General features: G+C 43.2%; 1 protein-coding gene across 18 annotated transcripts in view; it reads left to right on the top strand.

The window, feature by feature from the left end:
• The window catches only part of TANC2 (tetratricopeptide repeat, ankyrin repeat and coiled-coil containing 2), a gene marked incomplete at its 3' end in the record, with an annotated part of 361,692 nt that overhangs the window by 332,285 nt on the left and 9,469 nt on the right, over positions 1-19,938 (top strand). For 13 of the 18 annotated variants that reach the window (XM_082443054.1, XM_082443053.1, XM_082443067.1 and 10 more), the window contains 9 exons: positions 1,115-1,208; positions 7,625-7,758; positions 8,690-8,813; positions 12,515-12,690; positions 12,987-13,119; positions 13,674-13,703; positions 14,525-14,616; positions 16,522-16,668; positions 19,106-19,206. In XM_082443054.1, coding sequence (XP_082299180.1) covers positions 1,115-1,208; positions 7,625-7,758; positions 8,690-8,813; positions 12,515-12,690; positions 12,987-13,119; positions 13,674-13,703; positions 14,525-14,616; positions 16,522-16,668; positions 19,106-19,206 — 1,031 coding nt within the window. Of the gene's footprint in view, positions 1-1,114; positions 1,209-7,624; positions 7,759-8,689; positions 8,814-12,514; positions 12,691-12,986; positions 13,120-13,673; positions 13,704-14,524; positions 14,617-16,521; positions 16,669-19,105; positions 19,211-19,938 lie in introns of those variants that run through there. The other 5 variants (XM_082443055.1, XM_082443051.1, XM_082443065.1 and 2 more) reach the window with 2 other exon arrangements.

The following is a 19,938-nucleotide window of genomic DNA, read 5'->3' as shown; positions in this document are numbered from 1 at the left end:
ATTTGATAAATGAAGTTGCACCCCTGTTTGCTCTTTTCCCAATAATTTTGTCATTAAATCTGATGTGCGATCTACTGTTAAACTACTTCTCACCCTCATACAAATTATATTCATTAAACTGGAACCTCTTTTAGCTTTAGCACTAAATCAAATCCTCATTTACAAAGTTTGCCGATTTCCAGGGTATAAATACCCCCACCATGGCTGATTTCAAGCTGCCAACGTGACATCGCCGAACACAAAGCTTCAAAGAGATGCACAGGAGCACACCATTACATAAAATTTCCACCGTACACATACAGTAAATATAAATAACCTGAAGAGCATAGATAATAGCAAAATGTAATTAAATAATTAAGAAGTTATAACATTTGATATTTTAACCTTTTTTAATATAATTTTTTAATAAACATCTTGTTTACTGACTGGCTTGCAAAATTCCGAAAATTTAACAGTCCGCTTTCATGGGCCAGTACAAGTTGGCTCGCCACTGCTTGAGATGCTTCAGTGACACAGCTACCCCATCAGCTGACCTGACATATCACCAAGGGAATATTAAGTGAAACTGGAATTTTTATTATCTATAGAAGGCTTTTTAGCTCTCTCTACAGTCAAATTCCTGGAAACAGAGCTGTCACTTTCCTTTGTTGTTAGCAGTCATTCTCCTTTTATTATCCCCAAACAGTCCTTGTAATTCCAAGAGGAAAAAAGAAGATAATAGCTCCGCTCTGAAAAACTACAGGCCCTTAGTTTTCTCCATATTTATTTTCTGGTTTTTGTTTATTGATTTTTTTCCTTTTTATTTCTTGGTAGCATTTTTATTAGGACGAGGGTTTGCTTTTTTAACTCAAATGTGATAAATATGTGATTTTTAAAAGTCACATGCTGTGTAAGTTAATTGTGTTCAAGGGAAACATGTAAACTGTACCTGGTAGAACAAATGCTCATCATGGCAGCTTTGGGTTGTTATGCGAGGACAGTCAGTTCTGACTCCTTTTGTGTGCAAGAGAGAGCATGACCCTTGGGTATCCGGGTATCTTCCAAACCTCACAGGCTAGTATCAGTAGTATAGTTTTCCGCCTGACGTTTGAGCTGACACAACTTCTTGTTTCAGATTGTCTCCTACCTACTTGATCTTCCAGAAAAAGATGAGGAGGAGGTGGAGCGAGCACAGATCAACAGCTTTGACAGCCTCTGGGGAGAGACAGGTACCTCTTGTGGACATCGCTCTCTTCTCTGTGCATGTGTCATGTCTGTGTGGAGATATTCTCTGCATCTCACACCCTGATTTTTTTCTCTGCCAGACCAAAGGTGGCAGTCTCTGTCTTACGGCTATTGTGTTGGAGACTGATTCAGCCAAAGTAAAAAGTCACGCAGTTTCCTTCTTTCATCCTCTTTCCCTTTGGATGCTCCATGCCATTAGCCCCAGAGTCTTCTTTCAGACAAAACCTTCCCCCACTCTTGTTTCCAAATATTTTAAAAGACTGAAAGTTTCCTTACAGTGTGCCAAACCATAGCAGAAAATAGTTGTGAACTTTTTTTTTCCTGTGATCCTTATAGCAGTTAGGAATAAATATTTCTCCTGTAGCTATAAACCAAGAAGTTAAATTTTTATCGACACCTCTGGCTTACTGAACCAAGTGTTATCATGGCAGAGTGGTCCTGACATGGTTAAACTGATACGTCATGAGTACAGTTGCTATCAGGATGCAAAATGAAGGTCCCCGCTGTAGGGCACAGCCCTGCGCAGTCTCTCACGATCTGTAGCAAAGCCATTTCTATGTTGCTTGGTACTGACTCCACAAACGGAAGCCTCTTCCTTGTGGCCTTTGCAGGAAATGATTGTTGTCTTTCCCCCAAGTCTAAACTGGAACATCTGGAAAAACATTAGTAACCTTTTATGTGTTTTTATGAAACCAGGGCAGTAAAAACTGTAGAATCACCACAGATATGTGTCGTGTTTGCCAGGATAAGTAGACCAACATTGAGATGGCCGATTTTAGGGAGAACATTTTACTAAACAAGAGGGGGATATGCTTTGGTTAGGGTCAGAATGTTATTAAAAATGAGAAGATGCTTGAATTCACTTAAAATGTATAATTACCTATTGAACTGTGATGTTTCCACACATGGCAGTAATCTTATATATAGGTTTCATGGCTTCTTTAACATCGTGTAGAATGGTCCAGAGCTCAGGAATTTGCTTCTCAAACAATCCCTCCCTCTGTCAGAGCCAAAGGGAGCAGATGCCGGGCAGCTGCAGCTTAAGAGCCCATGACAGATTAAAGGAAAATGTGCAGCTGGCAACAGCTGCTGTCTCTGGGGCCCCACCCTGAGGGAAGCCAGAGGACAGACTGAGGGGAAGGGGCTGGCCAGGGCGCCAGCAGTTGTGGAGTGTGCATCCTGAGACCTGGAGCTGCGGGAGAGACATGATGGTTTACATCCCATCAACACAGCCTCCCCGGCACAGCCCCGCCGTCCCTCCCAGAGTCTCCTGTTGCCAGGCCACACGCGTGCAACCCTAACCCTACCTGGGGAGGGCAACAAAAAGTAGCGGCCCGATGGCGATAATGGACAGAAATTACAAGACTAGCAATCATAGTGATGAATATCACACACATCCTAGTGCTGTCCTTGAAAGAATTCCTTAAAAATGTTCAAGAAGGGTGTGAACTAAGTGGAAGACTTAATTTTTATTGATATGAATTTCTTATTAGAATAAAACTTTACAGCCTCAGGACTTTTAAAGGATTTCCTGCTTTAAAGTGTGCAATAAAGTTTGTTACATTAATTTCCTTACATACGTACCATATCTCAAGATTGTAAAAAAAAAATCAAAGTTTCATGTCAGTTTGCTTGTAGTCAGAATTGTGTTGTGTTTAATTTGATATTTATATGAACTAATTTCAGCATTATGAACATAAGACTAATTATTTAAATATGAGTTAGAATGAAATGCATTTGTAATATAATTTATAGAGCTATAAAAAGTTATTTGACTTCAGAAAAATTTCTGGGAAATGATGTCTTTGCTATGTTAAAAAATGTCCCTACAACTCACCACTAGTGTAGGGTAGACTCTGAGTTGCTTTTCTATCTATAGTGATGGATTTACCAAGTACACATGTTTCTTTTTAACTTACAGCACATAATCATTTAAAATTTATAATGACTCATTGACTTGTGATGTTTCCTCCAATGGCAAAATCTTATACATGTTTCCTTTGCATAGAGAATGAAGGTCTATGACCTGCAGCCAGCTGGTTAGGGTCTCATATCTGCAACCCTGGCCTAAACAACCCAATTTTTTACTTAGGGAAAATATGATGGTAATGATGTTTCCAACAATTTGCATCATTTACTGTATTAAATCTAAAACACCAGTAACTATAAGAAACTATATAACCATTATTTTATGTGCCATGCCAAAAAAAAAAAAAAACCAGAAAGAAAAACCCTCTGCCTATAAAACTGACACAGTTCTTTATTATCACATCGATTATAAGATGCAACCTGACTTTGAGATGTTAAAAATGCGGAGGGAAGAAAGTACATCTTAGCATCAATGAAATACATCTTAGCATATGGTGAAATATTTATTGAGATGTAATTTTTACATATCAGATTTTCTAAAAGCAGGTCACTAGAATATCCTGGTTGTCTTCGTCCTCCTTTTATGGCCTTTTGTCCTTCCAAAGAGCACCTTCCTACATCGAGCTTTCACCATCTGGCTGACTCCTCCCATCCTGCAGGGTTTTCACAGATTTCTTATGGAACACAGAAATCTGTGTTCCAATTACATGAAATTTCTAAAAATCTTAGAAAAAAAAAAAAAAAGAAATCTGTGTTCCAACACAGAAGAAAGGCAATTAAGGTGACAAGATTGTTCACCAATCCCTCCTCTCCTTTGTCTTACAGCTATAGAACAGAACCAGCATTAAAAGCTTCTAGCAAATCTGGAGAGCCTGAGCCACATGGCCCAAAAGTAGCGAAAATTCAGAAAATAAACAAGATACCATTAATTCATGCCTTCATCATCTTTTGCCTAGATTATTGCAACTACTTCCTAGCTGATCTTCTTGTCTCTGGCCTCACCCTTTTGTGATTTATCTCCCAGACTTCAGCCAAAGTGATCTCTCTAAGCCACAATCTGTCCATGTCACTTTCCTGCTTACCACCCTTCATTGACCACCTGTAACATTAATGTAGCATAAAAAAGGACTTCCCTGGTGGTCCAGTGGTTAAGACTCCACGCTCCCGATGCAGGGGGCACAGGTTCGATCCCTGGTCAGGGAACTAGGATCCCACATGCTGTGTGATGCGGCCAAAAAAAAAAAAAGGTAGCATAAAAAGATGTGTCATGATCTCTAGCATCATCTATTGCCTGTCTTCTCCAGTAGGAGTAAACGTGCCATTCCCCACCTCAGTGCCTTTATACGTGCTGTCCCTGTACCTAGAATGCCTCTCTGTTGTCGTTGCCTGTAAGTCTCCTATTTCTCTTTCAGCATCTGGTTTAGATTGTCATCTCTTCCTGGAGACCTTCTCAGACACTTCTTCCTCTGTGCCACCTCCAGACAACCCCCATGGACTTATCTCTGTTGTGCTTATCACACTATATAGTAATGTTATTTGTTTGTCTGTTATCCTTATTCAACCCTGAGTTCCTTGAGAGCCGACAGTATCTGACAAATAGCTCTATAAATGTTTAATTAATGTTGTTTTGGATAGCAGTGATCAGTATATGTCTTCCCCACCCACCTCCATCCCATCGGTCTTCCATGACCTGTCTTGTGCTGTACACTTTCAAGGTTGAGAAGAGATAAAAGAACCATTTGCTTCTCTGCATTCTATTCGCATCAGCATCCCATCGAAGCCGACTTTGGCTGTTTCCTCAACTCTGAGCTGTATCCTGTCTGTCTCTTCAAACTCCTTAGCTGTTTCCCTTTGAAAAAGGGCCATTTATTTCAGATAATCTCATCAGATGCTGACACGCTAGGGAACGAATTCTGTTACTGGTCTCTTAGGAAAAGAGATTTGGCTCCAAACTGTTAACATTTGCTCTAAGAATCAGTTTGTTGTTTTACAGAGCTGGCTTTGCCTTAATCGTCTCTCTTTCAAAAAGTTTTAACGGTTTTTGATAAGACCTATATAAAATCCAGCCAAAGCAACTCCTTGCTCTTGGATTTTGAAAAGTACAGACCCAATTTTCCATAGTTGTGTTGTTCTGAGATGAAGTTGGCCAGCTGTGTTAATGACCATGTCCAGATATCAGCTGGAGATTCCTGCCAAATTACATCATAACCTAAGTAACAGAGATGATACAACAAAGAAAAAGGCCGAATGGAACATTCCCTCTCATATAAACATGTTGTCCGGTGGGTTGAGATGGGCCAGCCCCCAGCAACATGACTCCAGGTTACAGCAGACAGTATATAAGTTTAGCTTTCAGGATGGGCACTGCTTGTGAATTTTCATCTGTGTTCTGTGAACTAGCATCATTGACGAGAGGCTTGATTCTGAAATACTGTCTGTATTTTCTCCAGAGTGCTATAAATTCTTGCGTGAAAAAGAATGTATTTGCGCACACACACACACACACCCCACGCCATACGCAAGACATTGAAAGGGAGGTTTGCTGCAACCCTGCCCCCTGGTAGCTACTTTAAACTTGGGAGAGTTAGAAATTTTCCAAACCCTTTGTTTTATGTACCAACGAGATGATTCTTATGGTTCCTAACAAGTGTCTAACCCAGTCAAGTTCTTTCTTTTTCCCCAACTTGACTGAGATATAATTGACATACAACATTGTGTAAGTTTAATGTATACAATGTGATGATTGCCAGTCAAATTCTTAAGCTACTCTTGTGTTCTGACCCAAGAACTAAAGTTGTTTTTTTTTTTCCTGAACTATTAGAAATGTGAACTTGGAAAAGAGGGAAAATCACTTTGATTTAAAGAACAAGAGACAAAACTTCTCAGTCAAGTAAACAATCAAACCCATCAATACTTGTAACTTATCCATTCGGGACTTGGAAATGACCCTCACCTCAGATAGGATGAAGCCTCTGCCCTTCTGTGAGGAACAGGACGGAAATGCCTATGTTAAGAGTTCCAAAAAATAAAATGAAAAATACACATAAGACAAGGCCTAGATACATCTAGTTTAAGATCTTCTAAAATTGCCACATTTTCCTTCATAAGCCCTTTCTATCCTTGAGGAAGGAAAAGATTACTTTGAAGGTTTATCTCAGTGGAAATTACAGGTAGTTTTAGTTTTGCATATGAGTCAGTTGTGGATAAATTTGGCCAAGCTCAAAGACAAAATGCCATAATTTGCACTTAATTGAAAAAAATCACAAGTGACCATTTGATTTGAATTTCAATTGCTTCCCTGATTAGATACCAACATTTGCAAACTGAAATATTATCTGCACCTGCCAAGTATTATCTTCCTCTGATTTGTCATTGGAGTAGGTGGCCACAATAAAGGAAGGACCCGCTGACTACCACATCCGTTTTTCAAGTCTGTGTGGGGAAAAAGGTCTCCATACTCTTTCTTTAAAAGCATAACTCCTGCCATTTTCTAACAGTGTTTACCATCTTCCCTACCCTCATCCATTTAAAACACTAAGTGTACACATTTGAGATCCCTGGTTAAGAGACAAATACGTATTTGTTCAAATATAGACTTAGTAAGAAGTATATCGACAAATTCCTCTTACTGCTATTGAAATAGTACTCAAAGGATGAAATAAGCACTCTTAGAATCTCCAGTGTATCAGAGATCATAAACAATGGACAGTAGCACAGAAGGGAGAATGTTTATGTTTCTTCCTGCTGTGTGTCCTTTATCCTCGCTATAGCTGTTCTTTATCTGTGACTCCATTATCCTGTATTCAGAAGAAAAGAGCCTTTGTCACACTTCTCTCATCTTTAAGACTATTACCTTGAACAGTTTTGACCCTCCTATGAAAATGGTCACGCATGTACTAGAAACTTCTGTCTCAACTGATGAAAAAAAAAAAAGAATGAAAACTGGCCCAAGGCTCTTAGACTGTAATTTCTTTTTTCTTTTTCTTTTTTTTTACATTTTTTTATATATTTTTATTGTAAATACTCACTTAAAAGCAACCCAGGAAACTGTCATTTAAGAAATCAACAAAATTAAGACTGCAATTTCCGACTGGTTCTCTGAGTTTAAGGGCCCAGGAGTAGAAATTGGCCAGAGGTGGTTCCTAGCTAACTCTAAAAGACCTTAGTCTGCAAAGACCCTTCTCTCTGCATTCTTACCCATGCACATACCAGTAAAAGGTTTGTAGCTGGGACGAGGTACCAAAAAAGAGAGGGATTAAAAGCAGAGAAGACAGTCTGGGTAGGAAACATGAAACCAAGTAAGTTTGGTCAAAGGTGATTTTTTCAATAAAATTATTATAATTGTCTCCATATATGTAAGCCCTTTTATTTTTCTTTGAAAATTTCCTTCATGGCAAAAGTAGCCAAAATCATCATTCTTGGAGGTAAAGTAACAGTCGCATTCATCAAACACAGGTATGCTGCTCTGCTTACCCTAGAGGGCTGGAGAAGGCAAGACCCCCTGTCCTCACTCTGTGCTCTCTGCCCTTAGCCCTGACAGCTGCAGCCGGAAGGGGCAAACTGGAGGTGTGTCGTCTGCTCCTGGAACAGGGGGCAGCAGTGGCCCAGCCAAACCGCCGAGGGGCAGTGCCCTTATTCAGCACCGTTCGCCAAGGCCACTGGCAGGTAAGCAGGTAGCTACTTCCAGTGCCCCAGGCAGGGGTGAGTACTGGGTGGGAACTTGTGAAGCAGAAAGCAAAAAAATCACAAAATTTGGGTTATCCAGCAGTCACTGGGTTTGAAGACTTGGGCCTCTGTTATTAATATTCTGGTTAATTGAGAATATGTCAGAAAATTAACATTCATACCTTCTATACGATACAGATCATTCCTGATGATCTGTATCGTATAGAAGGACTAGCTACTTTTGGCCTGGTCGTGCAGTGACCTCCTTCTCACACTTCACAACATCCCCAGGGTCTCTGGAAGGTTCAAACCTCAACAGATCCCTGCTAACCACTTACAGCAGGTGTGTCTCAGACTTGCAAAAAGAAAATGTGGTATATGTAAATTCTAGTTATGCAATCTTTCCAGATGTTTGGATTCTGGATAAACGCTAATTTATATATTTAGGATGGAAAAAAAAGTATATTGGTTATAATCTTTGAAAATGTTTAAGTAGGAAATAAGTCCTAGGAGCCAAACAGTGCTAAAGAGTTATCAGAGGCTGTATTTTGTATTTACTGTATTCTGTTCAGTTGTAAATATTCACGGCAGGCAGGTTTGCAACCCCTGGAGGCCAGTAAAATGGCACTGACATAGGTGTTGGCGCTTCCATCATGGGGTTGTTTAGTCTACATCTTGGCCTTTGTTATCTTGAATTGTTTTTTACTGAGTGGCTGAGTCGGACATTTAGAGTTGAGTTCTTCTCATTTGGCTGTCCCTGAGAGAGTCAGAGATGGAATCCCATGGTACTAGACCACGCAGGGGGTTCTTGCAGTGGGAAGTTTCTTTAGAGGTGACTCGCGGGGAGTTCTCACAGTGTGGGGGAGGGTGTGCGTGTGTCTGCTCAGCAGCGCTTCCTGGCTGATTGGTCCCTGCTTCTCTGCACCTGCAGATTGTTGATCTTTTACTCACCCATGGAGCTGATGTTAACATGGCGGACAAGCAGGGCCGTACTCCCCTGATGATGGCGGCTTCCGAAGGCCACCTGGGAACTGTGGACTTTCTCCTTGCTCAAGGTCAGTCCTACGATGCCAGAGCTTGATGATCAGTGCCCATAACAACCCAAGGAACTCATAATTTCCAGGGATGGATTCCAAGAGGAGTTGAGAATGGATATTCTTAAGCCAGTTGGTTAGAAAATGAAAGTCCGTCTCCTCTCTTCTCATATACAGTGGGACCCTTCTAATTCTGACGTTCTCTGTTTCTTTATGGCTTGAGGGGTTTTTGGTATCCTAATCAAATTTACATAATCTAAGCTCTTTAATCTCCCAACTTTGATTTTTTTTTAATGTACACTCAATAAATGTTCATCTTCCAGGGATCGTATTTTGACTTTATCAATTCTTTTGTAAGCCTGCACAACTAATATTTTTCTTGTATCCTAAGGAGGCAAATGGAAGTTGAAATGATTGTTGACCATGGGACCCTATTTGAGGAATCAGGGTATTATTACCCTCCTATTGTAATAAATTCCTTTTGACATTTACCAACATTCACATATTCCTGGTGAATGGGAAATAAATTAAAGGAGACTGTGGTCACACTATCCAAAGCATTCCCTTCCATGGCTCTGACCTCAGTCATCTATACAGAACAGTAGTGAGTGACAGGGGAACCTCTGTAGTAGAAAAGCTCCAGTCACTGGTGACTCTGCAGTACCATCTAGTGGAGCTTGAGCATTTGCATCAAGCAGGAGGTGGTGTGACTGTGGCCAGCTTTTACTCCATTCCCGCAAGCCTCCCCTATGAGTAAACGGGATCTTTTCATCTATAATTAATATCCACAAGTGCACACACTTCAAGAAAAACAAGCTCCTGCAAATCATGCCCAGGCTGGAGCAGCTGAAGGGTAGTTGATTTAGGAAGAAGACAAGGTTTCTTCTTCTAAGATTTCAAACTACAACTCAGTCAGAGACTTACTGGATCTTTAGCTCTCTCCTGCAAAGATTTGTTTCCACAACCTTAGACTCACAAAACTGGGTCAGAATCAGAGAACTGTTTTCCCGGTGTACAGAGTGGTTCTTGCTTCCCCAATACAAGCCACCAAACAAACCAGGTTTCATGGTATCTATCCTTCTGCTAAGAGGGGGCTGGAGGAGCAAGGGAGATATGCCTAGCTTCTCAGGATAAAACATGGCAGGAGTAAATGTCCCAGAACAACCTGAGCCTACTGGAAAAGGCAGGACCCCTTTACCACAGATAAGCTGTAGATGACTGCACACAGTCTGCCGTGAGCCCGTAGAAGCGCATCAGACACAGATCCCAGAGATTTGTTCCCTTTACGCTGCAGGCATTCTGGTCTCCAGTCTTCGTACTGTTTCATTCTTTCACACTTAAATCAGAGACTTTCTCTCAATCAACAAATCCTACCCAAGTTTATTTAGCCTATGTTATCCGCAAAACACTATGCTAGGAACTGAGTGATTTTTTAAAATAAATACACTACAATCCATGTCTTCAAAGGGTCTGTAATCTGGCAAGGAGGGGATAAAACAAAGATAAGGAACTACCTTAAAAAGCAGAGAATTCTAAGTACTCTGATGATAAAGGTATTTGAGTTAGAACAGGACAGACTTTGAAATTTGAATGGGAAAAATGTTCTATATTCAGGGAGAGGACGTAATGTAAATGAAAGGTCAGAGAGGAGAAACAGTACACAACAGGTTTGGGGAAATATGCAAGTTGTCCAGTGACATACATGAGGACTGTTGGGAAATAAAATTGGAAATGTATGTGGAAAGAAATTGAAAAGGAGCAGATTAAAAGAGTTTGGACTTATCTGAAGGCAGTATGGAGCCTTTCAAGATTTTTAAAAAGGGAATCAGTGCCAGAGTTGCGCTTTAAAAAAAAAAAAATCACTTTGGCAGTGGTGTGAATAGTAGAGTTGATGAAGGGATTATAGTGGACCTGGGGGTCAATTAGGAAGCCATTGTCATCGAGTAGATGAGAGGTAATGCCGAATCCAGGTGCAGTAGCTGTTAGGATAGAACAGGAGGGCCAAGTGCAAAAAAGATTTTGGATATAAGGGTTGATTACATGCAGGACGTAAGGATAGATGAGTTGACGATAACTCCAAAGTTCTAAAATGGATGTTTGGGAGAACTGTGATTCTATTAACTGCCAGGAGAAGAAAAGAGACAAGAGGAAGACTTCAAATTGAATTTTCGGAGGAAATTGAATACATGGGTTTTTTTCATATGCATCTCCTTTTAATTTCTTAAATTCCAGCTTCCCTTATCTTTGTAAAATCAATTTATCTGTAACATACATCCAGAACCTTCTTATCCTGCTTTTTCCACCCCTGAAGGCTCTGTCCAGGAAATTTATAGATGTTGCATCTGAGAAAACTCCTTAGATTCTGTCCCATATTCAGACTCGTTCCATGTTAGAGTCAGTGTTTTAGTTGCAAACTACACTGTTGTGAAAAGATAACCCAGTACGTGGATGGCTCTCCTCAGGGTTAGAAGTATCGTACTTTCCAGCCCTTCGTCCTGTTACGGGAAGCCCCAAAGTCTGGTTGTCTGACCTCTAGGGATACAGAGGTGATAGGCCACATGACTGCTGAGTAGCCCCAGAGCCTGGCTGTGGCAGGTCCTGAGCTTGATCTGACATCTGAATCCTGTCCAGCTGAGGAGGCAGCCTGGAAAATGAACTGTGTGTGCAGTAAGTTGATCTCTGATTTAGTTAGTGAGCATGTCATGCCAACTGTGTGGAAAGAGTCATCTTAGGTACTCTTCAAAACTAGCAAGGGAACGACGGGCTCTTTGCCATCCAAGAGCTTACAGTCTAGGCTGAGAACCAAACGTGTATTGAATTTTAGACTAATTACAAAACAGTACGTCAAGTGTGCTTGCTCCTCACAGGTGAGAATAGAAATGTTGAAGGGAAGAAGATGCAGAATATAAAATAGGCTAAAAGAGTGGGGATGGGGTTGTTGAAGGCTGACGAGTTTAATTAAACTCCCGATTTCCTTCCTGGCCTGGGCTCAGTCTCTTCCCGTGAGGCCGTTTCCCTCCCATTCTAAGGAGGGAGAAGGTGACCTGGTACTATCGTCAATGATAAACATGTTCTGAGCTCCTTATTTTATGAGAACCTCTCAAGGAGTTTATACTATTAGAAATCGAAGATTTTTGCCGAGTTCAGAAAACATGCACTGAGAATTTATTACATATAAGTGGGATACATAAAAAAAAAAGATTAATAACAGAATAAGGTGACATATGTCAAGCAGGTTCAAGATGAGGTAACAGTGAATGGGAGAAGCGTTTTGGAGACAGGGAGGTTTGAGATGGTTCCTAGAGAACAGGTAGAAGTGAGGTAAGTCATGGGGAGAAAAAAGGTATCCACACGTGGGAGCAACGTAACCAGAAGTGAGGATACAGGAGTACTTGTGGGAGATTCTAGGGGTGGTGAGCACATCCATTTTGGCCAAAGTCGAGGATTCTCACAGAGGAGTAATGAAACTTAAGGATAGACAGTAAGCTTGGGGAGAGATTATGCACAACCCAGGATAGGCTGCCCTGTCAAAGAACTGGACTCTTGTACTGACAGCTTGTGGGAGCAATTTTGTTAACAGTTTTATCAAAAGACAACTCACATACCAGAAACATAAGCTGTGCTTTGGCCGAGTGTACACCTTGAATACCAGCTTTCCCTCCTGCTGTGAACTTTCACGTTTCTCATGTTTCCTCAGCCCTGTGTTATGCCTGCTCTTGTAGGTGCCTCCATCGCGCTAATGGACAAAGAAGGATTGACAGCCCTCAGCTGGGCTTGTTTGAAGGGTCATCTCTCGGTAGTACGTTCTCTGGTGGATAATGGAGCTGCCACAGACCATGCTGACAAGAATGGCCGCACCCCACTGGACCTGGCGGCTTTCTACGGTGATGCTGAGGTGGTGAGTGCCTTTAACCAAGCCTCAGGGTGGTAAGAATAGGGAAGGTCCTCTATCCACAGTGTCATCTGGGGTTGATGATTTCTGATATAAAGTTCTCAGATCTATACTTGCTGGAGGGCAGGAACATTCACAACACCATTAAAGACCAGGAACATAGGTCTGGCCTGGAATACCATGGCTGTCCAGCCTGGTTCAAGCCAGCAGTTGAATAAAGGGCAGGCAGCAGCCAGAGCCCTGAGTGGAGCAGTGTGAGCCGTTACACCTGGGTTAACTGCGCTGCTTCATCCGTGTCCTAGGTCCAGTTCCTGGTGGATCACGGGGCCATGATCGAGCACGTTGACTACAGCGGAATGCGCCCTTTGGATAGGGCAGTGGGGTGCCGGAACACTTCTGTTGTTGTCACTCTTCTGAAGAAAGGAGCCAAGATAGGTAGGAGAAAGGAAGAGGGTGCTGGCCATCTGTGCCCAGGGGCCAGACTGGTCCGGTGGTCTGGCTGCCCCGGGTGTGTGGCGTGAGTGTGTATAGTTTCCCCTCTGCCCTGGCCCAGTTATTGTCCGAGTGAACAGAAAGACTCTTGGCCCAGAGAAAGCACCATCTGAGCCGTGGTCTACACTACCCTGTGTCCAAAGTCACACGGCTATCTGCCGTGCCGCGAGTAGCCTCAGCCAGGAGGCTGCTCTGACCTTAAGCACATCTCGGCGCTGATGCCTCGGTAGCAGCACCGCCCTGTGAGCATCCTGGATCCCTGCACTGCCACAGCCTTCGCTTTCCCTTGCTCTGTATGTGCTTTGGCCTCTCGAGTCCCTGCGGCTGCTGTCCCATCCATCCCTCAGACCTGTAGACAAGGGTTGGCTGATATGCTGGCTTTTTTGCTGCCTGCCTCTCACTGCTGCTTTTTCCTTCTTTTTTTTTTTTTTTTTTTTTCACCTTCATCCATTTTTTTTTCCTCTCCTACAACTTTTTGTTTTCTCCTTTCTTTGAAGGTTGTCAGACGTTACCGAGTCGCCCACGAGGTATATTTCACCGCTGTCAGCATCAGGCGTGGTCTGATGGCTTGGTCAGCTTTGCCTTCTCCTCTTTGATTTAGCCTGCATGAGTTCCCTACACCTCTAATCTTTTAATTTACTTCACCTTAAAAGAAGATTTTTTTTAATGACTGTTGTAGAGAATAACTTGAACTTTTGATAACTAACCCTGAAAAGCTTAGTTGGTAAATAATTCAGGCATCTGTAAACTAATCGAGTTAACCTTTTCTTTCTCTTTGTGGGTAAAGTGGTCCTCAGTCATGTTGGCTTGTTTCACGTTGGAACCGTGCTCCTGGTTCAGCATGAATCCCAGGAGGCCTATTCAGTACTTACAAATTAAGGGAGCCTTTAGAGTCTTTCATGGTTTCCCTTCTGCAAAGAACGTATTTAAAAATTGAGACTGAACAGCTGGGGGTTTTGAGTCCCAGATTCTGAAATAAATTACCCTTTTTGGATTTTTAAAATCTTACGGTGACATTTAATGTAAACCCTTTCTCCCAATTTCCTTATTTAAAATAACCCCAAACTAAGCCATCGCCTGCCCAGATACAACACGCAGGCTTTGCTGCCCTCCAATGGTGCAAACTCAGACAGTGCAAACATTCTTATTTTAAGGTGAATACAAATCCAACGCAGCTTCTTGGCAGTGGGAGTTAGTAAGACGCTCCCAGTTCTAAAAGATGAGGCCATTGTTGTGGAGCAAGTTGTTCTCTCAGCAGAAATTCCCCAGGGGTGTTTTTTTCACCCAGCTTCCTACCACCCTTACATTGTATGAGTTTTTTACCCATCATGCATCCTGTACACTACAGGTCCAGCCACATGGGCGATGGCCACCTCCAAACCAGACATCATGATCATCCTGCTGAGCAAGCTGATGGAAGAGGGGGACATGTTTTATAAGGTGAGGGGAGGAAGGAACCGTGTCCTCCAGACAGCCGCTGACTGTTCTCTACTTGTAGAATCTCCCAAAGTCTCGGCAGGTCTCACCCTTGGTTCTAGAGGCAGTGCCGTCCCTCAGTGGTGGGCTCATAAGCTGAGGATCCCAGGTTTTTGCTTTCTCAACAAGAGAGCAAGAGTAGCCTGCACATGCCTGCAGCTGATGAACCTAAAGACCTAGTTTTACCTGGTCACTAATAGGCAGATACATAGATTCTACATGGCATCTGTTCATTGGAGCCTGGAAACCATGGGACAAGTAAAAGAAAAGTTACATAGTGCAGATATTTCCAGTCTGTGGGAAAGAGGCATCAATCTTAGGTTTTATATTTAATATATATGTAGATTTTAAAATCTGTAGTAATAATAGCTTATCAGCATCCCTGAGGAAGAAAAGGAAACCAAGACAAATAGCAGTTATAAGATTTACTTGAAGTCATTCACTGAATGACAACAAAAAAGGTATGAAGTCTTCTTGTACTCACAGTTCAAGCTGAAGGCTCCATACCCTAACACACCAAACTCCCATGGGCTGCAGGAAGTCCCTTAAGAACTTTCCATGTCAGAGTTATCTCATTGTGTTAAGATTAGCTGAATCTTCTTCTCCTAAAGTAAATACAAATCCAGCCCAGCTTTTGGCAGCGGGTGTCACTGAGACATGCCCAGGCCCAAAGATGAGGAAATGATTGTGATGCACGTTACTTCCACCCTGTGTAAGGAGTATACAGAGCTCCTGGGAGTAGAGTTGTATTTCCCGAAGACCCTTTGAGTGAGAGTTATTGTAATCTAGGACTCTTAGGCTTCTAGGAAACTTGAGTTCTGACCCAACCATGATTCTACATGACTTCAAAGAAGGGCCTCTCTAGGTGTCATGTTTATGGACTTGAGAATGGCATTGCTGTCAAGAATCTCAGCCCTGTTTATAACGTAACTTCTGGCATCCTAAGACAAGGAGTCCTACCTCCTAAACAGGCAGAGCTACTCCTGCTCCTACCCAGAATTCTGCCTTGGAAGACTCCCAAGTCTGTCCTCAGTGAAAGGGTCTAAAGAGAAAATAAAAGATCAGGATCCCTGGTTGGAGTTGCAGCTATACAGAAGGAATGGAGTGGATAAAGGTCAGCTAACGGAGTGTGAGATGCCTCCTGCATCATTCTGGGCTCAGCTTATAGATTTTCAGATGCAAAATGTAAGAAAAGTTCAAGGCCCCTGTGACCAGGTCCCTAGGTGGGTCATAGATTTACCTCATCTTGGAAAATCCCTCTGACATAGTCAGATGGAATCACAAATTCTGAATTTCACTTCTCTACCACCACCCTACCCCATGCCTTTTCGAAAAACAGGGGAAGACTCTTTGATATTCTTTTATGCCATGAGATTAGGGGAGCAACAGCTAGACTGCTTTAGCTCCCACATCCCTTGTGAGGAAGAGAATGGCCTCTTGTAGAGGACTGGCAAGGTGGAACAAAAAGAATTTCCAGATAAGACAAATGTAAAGAAGTAGTAATAACTTCGGAGTGATTGGGACTAGGAAATGCTATGTGTCCTAGGGAGATCAGGTCGAGAAAAAGCTCCTTTGAAATGAACAAGGTCAGTTCCTTGGGAGTCCAGGTGGGAAGCTGGGGTCCCAGGCCTTTCATACGCCAAGACTTTGTTTCTCTGGCTTGTATCTTGGGACTCCCCTTCGTCACCCCTCGCCTGCCAGGTGAGCTTCCAGTAGAAAAGACTGGACTCTTCTGCTCTCACCATCAGGGCTGGTGTCGGGAGGGCCAACCCTTCGTAGTAACTGCGGAGAGAGGAAGGGAATGGGAGCAACCCTCCTCAGCTGCTCAGCAGACCAACGGTGTGTTTTGCTATCTTGTGCTCCCACTAGAAAGGGAAGGTAAAGGAAGCTGCCCAGCGCTACCAGTACGCTCTGAAGAAATTCCCTAGAGAAGGGTTTGGTGAGGACTTGAAAACCTTCCGGGAGCTAAAAGTGTCTCTCCTCCTCAACCTCTCTCGATGTCGCAGGAAAATGAACGTAAGTCCCTCTCATCCCAGCTCCTTTCTGCAGTCCTGGAAGTTGACGGTCCATGTCATGCACTGGCTTTTACCAGGCCCCTGAAATCCTTGTCTGCCCCATTTGGAACTTGGTTGTCCTTCACAGAGCACTGACATTTGCAATTTGAAAGAAATCAAGTCTAAGTACAATCCGTACCTCAAACTATAAAAAAGTTAATCCTGTGGGCACTTTGTAGCTTTCTGAATTTTCCTAATTCCTGCTGAAAGTGACTGGAATACCATCATCATCCTGCCCTGCCCCCAAGTCAGTTTTCTGGTCTTTGGGAAAATGTGAGAGCAGTGGTCGCTGGAATTCCAGCTGCAGTGAGATACAAATTTTAGTCATTCCCTTCCTTACTGGTAGACCCCCTAGTCATTTAAGGAAGGGCTGGAAAGGGCCCAGGACCATGAACTTCAAGGTTTAATTTCTAAGGCTAATCTTCAGCTTTTCACTTCTTTCTTCGTCCTTTTATTCTAACATGACATGTCCCTTCTTGTCACAGAGGGAGTCTTAGAACTCCTCCTGGTCCTTTATTATCCCCTAAATAGTCCTTGGTCCTTCTTGCCTGCCTTGCAGATACAGCCTCTGATGCCCTCAGGCACTGCTCCCTTGACCTGCAGACACTCCTGGGCCAAGAACCCTCTCTCAGATCCTGGGAATAGCCAGGATCATGTCAGGAATCTCTGATATCCACTAGCCTGAGGTCTCATGGTTCCTCAGGAGATAAAAATAATCCAAGCCAAACAGGAATGTTTGAATAAAGGGATAGAGAACTCAGGTGTACAGAAGTGAGCTTTCAGCCTCAGTAGCAAGAGATCTGCTATCGGTTCTGGAAAAGTGACCTTTATATCATCCATCTTTAGATGGCAATGAAAAGAGCTCCCTGATAAATAGACTTGGGTATCTCAGAGGGCACAGTGATGCCCTAAGAGGCAGAGTTTTCCCAGGTGCTGAGGAGAGTGGGGATGTGGGAGGAGTTCTCGGGGGAAAGGCAGTGAGGTTCTTACGTGAAACAGAAGAAACAGCACCAAGGGTCTCCTCCAGCTCCAGTTAGTGAGAGTTAGACAAAGCTCCAAAGCTGCTGCCAACCTGCTGGCTGCCTTTTTGCCTCACAAACAGTCTGCTTCTTAAAAATACTCTATAATCTTCCCAGAAATAATGATGGTCCCGAAAGAAAAAATTAAGGGGAAAGGTTGAAACAGTAGAGCTGGAAGCCGATGCTATAAAATAGAACACTTCCTCTCTAGCTCCACGTTGGATCAGAAACAGTTAATCACCTCTCAGGACCACCTGAAGTCTGTCGTCCTATGTAGAAAGTTGCCCATTAATTTTTTTTCTTTGTTTTTTTCCAACTTTACCTTCACCCCAGGGCCTTTGTTCTGCCTTAGGACTCACAAGTTTAACCAGAGGCTACTGTGCTATACTATGGCTTTGATAGTAAAAGAGGAGAAAACCTTCCCCTTTAGTTTAGTGTGTAAGGGTGTCTTGAAGACTATGGCTTTGTTCCCCTGGTTCCTGTTCCCAGGGCTTCTCAGAATGAGGACAGATGGGACCGTGTTCCTCCAGGGAGCCTCAGTGATTAAGAGATGAGGTGACAGCACAGGCCCCAGTGACAGCCAGTCTTCTCTCTTGTTTTATTATTATTATTTAAATTTTAAATGTTTCCTAAGTAAGGAACAAGTTTAGAGAAGGAGCAGGCCAGAGAAGCCTCTGTGAAACAGAATGGAAACTGCCGTTCATTGAGCATCTCCTGTGTGCCAGGGACTGTGTATGGGGCTTTCAAATGCTTTATTGCTCTTAATCCTACCTGGGAGGTCCGTATGGATAAGCAAACACACAACACACCCTGAGGGCTTACAAAGCAGAGCAGAGAATTGAACGCAAGCCTGTCTGACATCCCTCCTCCATCGAGTCTCCATAGCCATCATTTCTTTTTTACACAAATCCCATCTTCCTGGACTTATTTCTCATCCCTTTAAAGCCAAGGAATAGTGGGTGCGGCAGGAAGGTGGGGGGTAGGATGAGGGTACACATGAGGCGTCGACATGTGTGTTTGCCTCATACATGCGTGTGCAACAAGAGTTCGGGTTTCCAACTTCAAGAGCTTCAGTGGGTTGATATTTGGCTTCTGGACCAGAAAGAACTATGTTACAAAGGCAGAAAGAGGACAAATTGAAAATATTTTCATACTTTCGGGCAGATGAATTCCTGTGAGCCATTGCAGGGCCACACAGGGCAAAAGGCAGAAGGAACTTCAGTCTGGGCCACGTGGCTAGAGCCATGCCAGGCATGTCAAGAATCCCAGGTGTTCCGTCCATAAATGTCAAAGAAATGTACATATAATCTGTTTTATTCCCAAGCTGTCTATTTTTCATATCTCTTCAATGACTCATTTGCACACCTATTGTAATGACAGGATTTTGGAATGGCGGAGGAATTTGCTACTAAGGCCCTGGAGCTGAAACCGAAATCTTATGAAGCTTACTATGCAAGAGCAAGGGCAAAACGCAGCAGCAGGTGAGGAGAGAGAGAGAGAGGGTGAGAAGCAAGAGCTCTCTTTTCTGAAAATCTGGCCGAGGCAACGTAGACCATCCTGGGGCGTATCGGACAGACCCATACGTCTGTCCCTGAGGACTCGCAGGACCAAGCTTTGGGGCTGGCTCCCGTCACACAGAACGCATCGTACAGCTGGCAACTCTTTGGGGCTGTGGAGATCTAGAGCATTTTACTTCGGGAGAAAACTGCCTTTTCATTGTTGGAGAATGGCACCTTCTTCCAAGAAGCCTCTGCCATATCTCAGTCGCTTTTTAACCCCCAAAGCAGATAGCGTAGAGACACTGGTGGCTTAAGAAGAGGTCACTTGAGCAAAATATCCTCCCAGCCCTTTTAGAGGGGAAAGTAGGATGGGTCATATATCACGGGCTCCTCTTTCTTTTCTTACAGGCGTTTGGGAGATTCCCTGGATCATTTAGTCTTCCTCCTGGGGCTCTCCTCCAGTCTGGTGGCATCAAGCCTCCTTCTCACATACCCACCCCTCCCAGCACCACACCACACACGCATGGAGACAGGAGGTCCTGCTGCCGGGACTGAGGAGGCCCAAGGGAAACCCCATCTCTTATGCCCCATCTGCTATGGTTTGGCCAGTGGGCAGGAAGGGCTCCAGAAAGATGTAGAAACTGCCATCAGTGATCTTTAGATAACTTGTCACTGTCCTTAATGCCTCCTGCCCGGCGCCCTGCCCTTCTCCCC

Source organism: Balaenoptera physalus (assembly GCF_965194825.1).
Source record: "Balaenoptera physalus genome assembly, chromosome: 20".
Lineage (NCBI taxonomy): Eukaryota > Metazoa > Chordata > Mammalia > Artiodactyla > Balaenopteridae > Balaenoptera > Balaenoptera physalus.
This window is presented reverse-complemented; position numbering and strand designations above follow the sequence as displayed.